General features: G+C 36.4%; 1 protein-coding gene across 4 annotated transcripts in view; it reads left to right on the forward strand.

The window, feature by feature from the left end:
* The window catches only part of LOC135681703 (intraflagellar transport protein 43 homolog A), a 57416-nt gene extending 52549 nt beyond the window's left edge, over positions 1-4867 (forward strand). For all 4 annotated transcript variants that reach the window (XM_065196283.2, XM_065196284.2, XM_065196285.2 and 1 more), the window contains one exon: positions 4644-4867. In XM_065196283.2, the coding sequence (XP_065052355.2) occupies positions 4644-4742 (99 nt within the window). In that variant the 3' untranslated portion in view covers positions 4743-4867. The remainder of the gene's footprint in view (positions 1-4643) is intronic.
* The last annotated feature ends 4913 nt before the right edge of the window (positions 4868-9780 follow it).

Here is a 9780-nt window from a genome sequence, read left to right on the forward strand (position 1 = left end):
TCCTCTTGATTGTCTCCGCGCGTTTTTTGTTTACAATTTGGGCTCTAGCAGGTACAAAGTAACGGGGCTGTTGGTTCACATCGTATTGTAACCTTGCTCTTTAATCGAATAAAAATTATGCCATTTTTGCGGCTGCTTTAAAGTCTGTAATAAAAAGCGTTCGAATAGAATAGCACTGAGGGCTCCTTGCTGATCAGATTTCGTGGATGCCCGCGTTTATTTTTTTACAGTTCCACACGTCATCCTGTCTTCTTATCTTTTGATCGGCTTGCAAACGTAAACAGGCCCTCCTCCATGTTTTTAGCAATTTTTCTCTGAAGATTTTGCATTGGCCAAATAATTTTGAATAATTTCCCTTCTATGACACTGAAAATCTGCCAGTGAAATTTTGCTAGTAGTTCGTCATTTGGAAGTAGTAAATAACGAAATAACATGTGTAAACATGTGATTTAGGCAATGTAACTCTTGCTTTTTACACCTTATCCCGGATGAGGTAGTGGAGTTGTTCTTGTTCAAGACAGTGCTGAAGGAGAATATGTTTGAATTGTTTTCAGCTCAACCATTGAATTTGAAGACCTTATATGGATGGAGAAACTTTAGGAACTTGTTCTTTTTTGATTGAATTCAAAATTGAGGATTTTAGTTGAAATTTCAAGGTACTGTAAATTACTTGCACAGTTACATAATTGCAAGAGGCAAGCTGTGGCGTAATTCGCATTCAAGAAAATTTCACTGCACACTATTCAAGCACCAACTTAGGCAGTCATAGGCAACTTGTCTCGGTACAAGCCCTCAAAGTTGTTTAAGTAACTTAATTAGCACGCTGATGGGCAGTTTCCAGTTCTCCTTGGTAAAGAAACCTGGATCGTCAATTTTTGTTCATCATCAGACATAAAAATCAACGACAAAAAACTTTTAGTTCATTGTTGAGTTGAAAGTGTAGGTGTCTTTTTCAGTTTGCCCAATATTAATCTGATTCCAGCCTATCAGACCGTTTCTTGTCAAAAAGTAAGGTCTAACTACCTCACTGGTAGTGTTTTTAGAGGTCAACAAAACACACTTCAGGGAATATTGAGTTAAAATCGACCCTATACTTATAGCTAGTCTTTGCACTCAGGCCTTTGTGAAAATGGTATTCTCTTTAGAACTAACGTAATATGGAAACCTTAATTGGATAGGGAAGACCATATGCACGGCCTGTGGCTTGCATGAGTTGAAATAAGTGCTAATAAACTAGAGGAATTTGTCGTAAATATTAACTCTTTGATTTAATGCAATGTTTGATAAAATAATCTAATACATATCTTTTAAATACGAGGAGAAATTGAATTCCAAATCAAATTTTCCTGGCTCTATCTTCTTAGTCAGGTTGCTGATTCTTTTTTCTTGTTTTTTATCTTATTAAAATTTTAGTTTTAGTTTTTTTTCACGTTGATTTTAAATGATTGCATTTCCATGAGTCGGTGCACGAGGACAGACCGTTCAGAACTCGTTGAATTCTGTGCACTTGCAGTCGAAGTCTCGTAGGAGGCACCTAATGTTTCATGTTGACAAGTTTCTCTTTCCAGTGTTTCATCCTATATCCAAAGCCAAATCTGCACCTCAGTGTATTATAAACCCACACTTTCGATCCTCTTGAGCAACCCAATCACTGAGTTCTAACGTTTGGATTTTAATTTTTGCTATGTTTTGTCTTCAGACCGTCAAATGTGCCTTATTATTCTTTCTATACGAAAATAATGTCATATTTGGAAAGAAGCATACGAAGAATGGTCAAAACAAAAACTGCCTGATGAACATTTGTGTATTGAAAATTAATCATATCAGGTAGCTCTTTACTCAACATGAACGTTTAAGCTGGATTATAATCACCGCATTCAATTAATGTGATAGGTGTAAACGATTTGCTCCCCGAAATGTTCACTGTAACTGAAGTGAAAATTTAATTGTCAAATTGCATTAGAGACTGATAATGCAATTCATATTGATTAACATCGCGAATGTTTGTAAAACAAAACGTCGATTTTCTGGGCAAGGCTCATCAATCAATGCCATTTTTTGTACCGTTTGCCATACGTTTTATAGTTTGTGTTGCTTAATCGTAATTTTGATCAAATTTTCTCTGCTCGTTGACCCGACATTAATATGCTCCTCGTTGGATAGAATTTATTGAATCAGCAAGTAACCCAAAGAAAACCTTTTGTAATTAAATGATGAAGTGTGGTACTACCTCGTCCTAATTAAAGGCACCACGCTAAACTAAAGTTTTGTAAATATGTTTTTCTGTAGGCAGAATCTTGTTGCTTTCCTTTTTGTTCGCATGCCTTGAGAATATGCTCAACTTTCTACGACAGTAGAACAATCATTGTATGCAGCCCAAATTTTTTGAAGGGCCTTCAAAGGTATTGCGGAGTGTGGCATCGATGACCCCGTTGCTGTAAGGAACCTTCCTTGCTGCAGCTGCGGGTCCACCTCAGGTATTAGCTGTCAGAACCCAAGCCAAATCAATTAAATAGAGACTTGTGGATTTTATTTCATTTTTGAAGCCTTTCTAAAAGAAATGCAAACATGTATGCTCTTCATTTTCATTTCACTTTGAATTTTCTTGCATTTTGAGAATAGCAGTCAAAACATCAAAATTGATGGACTGAATAAACTGAAATACTGTTGTCATTTTTGTACATATGACGAATAATCTTGGGTTTGCTTGCTAGAGTATGTGCAAAAGGCCATTGGAGAGAGGTTTCTCTAAGCAAAGGTTGACGAATTATATTCGTCAGGTTTCAAGAAAGTTTTATGACATGTAATAAAGTAGCTTGTTCACATATAACGAATTTCTTCCCTTCTGTTGGTTCTTTTAAAAGCTTTTCTGCATTAAAAGTATGTGTTTTACACCAATTCTATAGTATAGAATCTAACAGCATCGAAAAACCAATCATCATCAACAACAACAACAAAAACAACAACAACAACAACAACAACAGTACTTAAAAGTTGACAAGAAATAGTGTTGCGTTTAAATTAACATGAGCAAAACTGCGTCAAGCAGCGAGAAGTATTCTTGTGAAGAACAATGTCACAGGATATAGAGAAATATGCTAATTTCCTTCAGGTTATTTGGATAGCAATATACGTTCAATGAATGCTTCTTTGGTTGTTGTCAGAGTTCTCACACGTGCGAAAGAGAAACAGCGAAATGTTCTTTAGCAGGTGGTGAAAACAGATATTGCATTGTGCAATGATTTGTCTATATGCCTCTTTGTTATGGTTTTTATGACTCCTTCACCTCTCAATGCAATAAAGTCTCTTTGTAAATTAAATGATACCAAACAACAGGCTCTTAGTCTTGAACTGCAACTGCTGCATTTTTCGAGACATTTCGTTCGTAGTTATGTTCGTAACATTATCAACAAGAACTATCATTTTTTGAATCCTGATCATGTTTTTGACAATTAAATTACGTTAGATGCAATTTCTTAGCATAGGTAAAACACAATGCTTTCCGGTTAAACGATAAGGCCTTGTCGCATTCAGTTTTGAATCCATCAATTTATTTTGTATGTACAGAGATGGTTCAGTAATTCCCAAATTTAGGCTGTTTAGCCTCTTATATAAGCCATCCACAGAAATTTAAGCATAGAGAAATATTTTTATGAAGAAAAGGTCTATAAAACACAGCATATTTAATAACAATTTGCTGCAAAATCCGTTAAGTAATGCATGAAGCTGCAAGATAAATATGTCAAAAATGGAAATTGTTTTCAATTACTCAAAAAGCTGCTTGATGCAAAATGCTTTGGTTCTTGTTTAAAGTTTTGTTCCCTGAAGACGGTGACAGATTAGTTTAGATTGCTGAGAAAATCTTAAGAATTTTTGGAATTTAATTTTTTCAATATTGTATTTCCATTGATATGTGATTAATTGAAATTTTTCCCTGTATATCTCTTTTAGTTCCCCAATTGAATCAGGCTGTATTTCATCCAAAGATAATCACGGCTGATTTATCATACATACCTCAATTATCATATGACAGCTCTAAACCTTCGCATTTTTTCAAGAGCCCTTAAGTCTCTAAATATTATTGGCCTGCCGATGTAATCCTTTCTTTCTTTCATTTCATCGTAAGTAACCAGACTAGAATGAGAATTGAAAATGGTTTGTAATCTCCGTTAAAACCGTCTGAAGACCTGCTAGTATCTATCGTATTAAGCCTGTATTTTGCAGCATTAGAGAAATAAGCGCAAAGTTATCATAACCGAGCAACGATTAGGTTTTCTAAAGACATGGCTTAGGCTGGACATCAAGCACTGAGCTTAAAGACTACTGTTTGTTTATTTTGTGCCCATTGCCGCAGAATGATGAACAATGTTAACCCAACTATCTATCACACGTTTTTGCTGGAATCATCATACGCACATTATTAAAGCACTCGACACAGCAAGCGCGAATGCAATTGTAAGCAAAAGTGGCGTTGATGTGTATGTTTCATTGTTATTCTTATCATTCAAATACGCAGATACTGAATTTGTGTACGTTGCAGTCAAGTAGATCAGGCATTTAACGTGAAATTTGACCAGGATATGCTAGTAGTTTATCAAAAATACAATTTTTGCTTTAATAACAATACATGTTTTCCTTTGCAGGAAGATAAAGTTTGGGAATGGGATCGGATATTCACAGAGGTTGCTTCAGAGTTGCAAACGGAGTGGGAAAAGAATAACTTGCCTGATGAAAACGAATAAAACTTGACGAAAACATTCAATCAGCCTCTTGTTGTCATTTCGCGCCAAAACATTGCCTCGTATTGGTAAAGTGTTTTTCATTGTTGTATATATTTAAAAGATTATGTAAAAAAATGTTTACTGCATTTTTATTGTTTTATTTCCATAAGGATAAAGGTTTGCTACATAACGATAGGCACTAAAAATGCCATTCTTATCATACTGGGTTGAACGTTATCTTGGAAAACAGGCAATACGGTTAAGCGCTTTAGAAAATGAATGAAGCAAGGATTATTGCTTAGACGGCCGCCATGCTTTCAGTAATAGGCCATAAATTGTATCTTTTTTGTTGATGGTGAACCGTGAAATTTTGGCAATCTCAAAAATGTGCCAACGTTTGAAAACGCTGCTCTATAGTATCTTGCTGTTGGTTGCTGATAGGGGGAATCTATGGAAAATTTTGTAAAAAGAACTTTTTGCTTTCATGCAATGATATGTTGATATGGTGATATATCTCGCTCATTCGGGGTATTCTCGGGACTGCTGAAAAATGAAACATCTCGCAATTTACCGCATTTGGTTACACCTTGCAAGAATGCTATATAATTATCTGTGATGAAATGTGGCCACATGCCTTGGGTGTTTTGCAGAAATGTGGTTCTCCATCGCCTGCTAATTATCGACATGAAGCATTGCTGTAGCACGCAAATCTAGTGGCACCATCGTTCCATCAGCAACTTGTTTAAGCTGTTCAATCTTTTGCATCGATATTGGAAAATCAATAAGTGTTTTTTTAGCAGATGATGTTTTTAGGCTTTGAAACCTATTCGAATATCATTCATGATACCTTGATACTTCTTGACATAGCTATATGAGATAATCGACTGCCAAAGATTGCAATCGGGGATTGTGATGGTCATAGATGATCACGCGCGAAACCTGCGGTTCATAAGCGCTTAAAGCATCACTTGTGAATCAGGCATCACTCAGTCTATATGAGCTGCGAACGCTTCTTCAATGCTTGCTGCTAAATTTCTGTTTTAATGAAACGTGAACTATTGTGAAACCACCAGCAAGCAAGTCTTGTCCTGAAGTGCAGTTTTCTTTGAACACGACAGTATATGAAAAATATTCCATTTAAATAACTTACCAAGTAATCGCGTCAAAGGTGATTAAGTTGGAATAATAATTCTTGAACAATTGAATCAACGCGGAACTACTTTTCTCCGTTAATTTTTAAAGCATAGCACTTATATATTTTTTCCTTTTCGTTGCTTGAAGTATCGTGCCCTTGCAATGAAATGTCGAACGAACACTCTTTTTTACGTAAGATCACCCTGAATAAGAACACCGAGGCTCGATTTACCACGCAAAAAACGCAGACAGTGTAAGAGCATGCCCCGCCTTAGGTGCAAGATAGGAAGAAACAGCAATGTGCTTTGGAACTGTTCTTTCCTATAACAAAGCAGAGCTAATTTTTTCAGAACTATGCCATTAAAGATTTAATGCAAAAATGTAAACAGGCAATTAATTTTATTGAAACACTAATTTTGAAGAAGGGACATTCAAGCCTTAAATTATCACAAAAAGTATGAACATCGAGCCTGGGAAAAAGTAGCCTAATTCTTATATGATAAAATTGTAATTTCAAATAATTTTATATGAAACTCAATTGATACCAGATCTCAAGATGTACACCCAAAGCTAAGCCCGAGATCATTAGTTGTCTCAAAATAAGCATTATTGTCGCTTTTTACTTTTACGCCGTTAATTTAAAATTTATGGCTCGGCCATTGAACAGGTTGAATCGCAAATCTATTTCTGTCGTCGGAATGTTTCCATTAACATCAGATTTAGCCGAACAGGCACATTGTTTCCTTGCCCGCCCCGGCTCAGCCTTGCCTCTCTGTCGGCCATGGTTTCCCAAAGTCACAACACGTTTTTAGTCATAGTCTTGTCATATGACAGTTGTAATTCACTTTAACAATGGATAACGAATGATGAATATGCGTACTCATTGGAACGTCGTATATTCTGCTGCTTCCAGTTGATGTCTTTGACCTTACCGACGTTTGCCGCACCTTCACAAGCTCTTGCCCAGTCTAAATTTTTCTGCGTGTAGTACCCAATTAATCATGAAAATGTCATCGTCAATTTCTCGAGTGAAAAGCGCTTTGAAACAGCACGTTCATTCAAGGACAGCTATGTTGGTAAAAATTCCATTTATGAAGGTAATGTCTGCATTGGAAGGACTGCTTCACTGTGCTTTTCCAAAACGTCGGAGAGGCTTCAAAGATCACCCAACTGATCCAACCAAAAGCAAGCTTAGCCGTGTATTAAGCCAAGCGCAGTCAGATAATTCTTTTAGTAGATTCTCATTGAAGAAGCAGAGTTTTTCAATGTACAGTTCGTATCAGGAAGCAGGGTCACGTAAGGCAGTTGATTTGCATTAAGGTAGAAATGTCTTATAAGTTAGATCCTTTAAGGGTAGCTTCATCAAGACAAGAAAGTTGCATTAAGAAAGTGCAACTTCACAAGAGCTAAATGCAATGATAGATAGCCATTTTTGTTATTGATAAGCTATGTGGAAGTCCCATTCAACGATTTATCTTGTATCGAAGTACAACAAAAGAATTACGCACGTGACCCTAATAGCTCTCATTTAATAACGCTTTTTACGAATGCAGGAAATCTTCTGGGTTCTAGATTTTTAAAGAATGAAGCGTGACACTTTTTAGCTATAAAAGGAGTTAGTACTATGGAAATCTTTATTATCTTCATTCTGCACCTCGCATTACGCGGGGTGTACTAAGAGTCCTTTGTTATCATAGATAAGGCTCGGTGTTCCAGGAGTACCTCTATAAAAAGGGTTTTGTAATATGTTGATCACAAATTAGACCTTTATTGCCCTGTCAAAGCAGACCTTGGGCCTACGCAAATAAGGTCCTTGGACCTACGGTAATTTCTTTATTTCCAATTAAAATAATTATGACCGTCAGCGTGCACCGTTCAAGTACCAGAACGTATTTTCACACGCAGCATTGGTCAGAAAAACAATATCAGTTCCAGGTCTTCACAGTGTTTCTATTTGCAGAGTATGTTGCTCTGTTCTGTGTGAGAAGACAGATCTCTCATGTTTTGCAGTCAAGTATCGTGTTTTCACAGAGAGGATATCATTTTATACGAGGGCACGCCTTGCTAATTGCAGCGCCAACCTCCTGTAACCTTTAGAACCTCTCGCTCTATCCATAAAAAGTGTCGATTTGTCTCTCTATAAAGCCATAAATCATTCAAGTTCAGATTCTTCTTTTCCTGTTAACCAGAAAAATTAAATGGAAAGCAATCTATATATCAAATGGAAGATTGTAAGTGTTAGTTTTGTGTTCACTTAGAATTTTTTTGCTACAGCAACAGCGGATATCTTTAACCACCGTTATGAATGGGACGTCAGTTGGAGTGTCTAGTTATCGTGTCATTGAAGGAACTTCCCTATGAAAGAAACATTTTCCAAACATCTTTTAAACATGTTCCACAAAATGTTTTACCTATCAATCAAAGATATTATCAAGGGTAATCTTTTCATGGTTCGTTTTTGCCTAAAACCATCATGATACCTAAAAAAACTTAAACATCTAAAGCACAAAGATTTACCAAATTTGAAAAAATATTCTCAATGGCCTTCAAAATGCGGTACTATCAATCGTTTGAGTTGTATATGACAATTGAAGTTATCTGGTTCTGGTCGCATTTGTTCAAATCTTGCTCACTTGATTTCCATTTGAATTTTTCGTCCTATTTTGAATTGTGAGATGACAAAGGCCATTCGAAAACAAAGCAGTTGAGCTATTTGCCCTCGTAGGTAGAAAAGTAATCAAGATAGATATCGTTTGCTATTGAGTTAACAGTCAACATGATGTCATCAATGTGATGTCATGGTTAAGGCTTACTTGATCTTTTGTTTAAAAAGAGGTTGTTAACTCTCCTTCGAACATGTTTGAAGCGGGTTCTTCAGCTAAAAAACCAACAGAGTGCTTCAAATCTAAAAAATTCTTTAAATGATGATTTGACCGAGTAGTTTTTTTGGTCGAACAAAATTTCTGATTTGTTTTCGATCAATGGCTGCAGCAACCGCTCTTGTATTCTAATAACTAAAAAAAACCACAAAAAGTAGGTCATCAACTTTTGTCTTGCTACAAAAGCACCGAAAAGGTTCAGCGAGCGGACAGTCTTTCTAACTCTTTCAAAGTGGATCTACTGCACAGTAGGATGCAGATTTTGCCGAACCAAAAAGACAGCGCGCAGCAAATGTGACACTTTTGTTTGATTGTTTACAGAAAAAGCTTCCAGATCTCAGCTGGGCAAGACCCTGTTGCTCGATCTGACACGGTTCAGGAGAAATGTTTACACCACACTTAGCTTGAGTTGCCACAGGAAAGTTCACCTAAATAAAATATGTTTTAATGGCGGTCAGGCTTTCTAACTAGAGCACAGCTATATATTCTCGGAAAGTGCGTACTTGTCGCTTAGCGCACTCTTGAAATCCGTTCTTTGCAAACCACTTGTACTGCGCTCTGAGCAAAACATCGGCAAAAGTTCCTGCTGAAGCTACAGCTGTATCAATAATAAATATTTGCAGTTATCAAGAAATAACTTCTGCGAAACCGCTTCATCTATGTATGACAGCAGTTATATAACAAATAAAAATTCGCTTTATCAGAATATAATGAAATGAAGTTTTACGTTGACGACTCTATAATTCAGCTGAGAGCTCCAATATGCCCTTCACTCAAGCCGTCTGTTCGTGCTGTAGCATTTTTTATACTTTTCATCAAGGATAGGATGAATTACTTCTCATTCTAAACTTTCTTCTTGAAAAAACATGACCTGCCCCATTGCAATAATGTGGCAAATCTTTAAAGCGTTTACTCTATTACGTTTGGCAGCAAACTGCCTACTCTTTTCACCTGAAAAAACCCTGAACGTTTTAAATTCATCTATTAGGTTAAGTGTAATGGTATTCCGATCATAGGCTTCTATTATTAGTGGCTTAGAGAAAGTC

This window comes from Rhopilema esculentum, chromosome 12 (genome assembly GCF_057945365.1).
Source record: "Rhopilema esculentum isolate cy_ngs chromosome 12, ASM5794536v1, whole genome shotgun sequence".
Taxonomy (NCBI): domain Eukaryota; kingdom Metazoa; phylum Cnidaria; class Scyphozoa; order Rhizostomeae; family Rhizostomatidae; genus Rhopilema; species Rhopilema esculentum.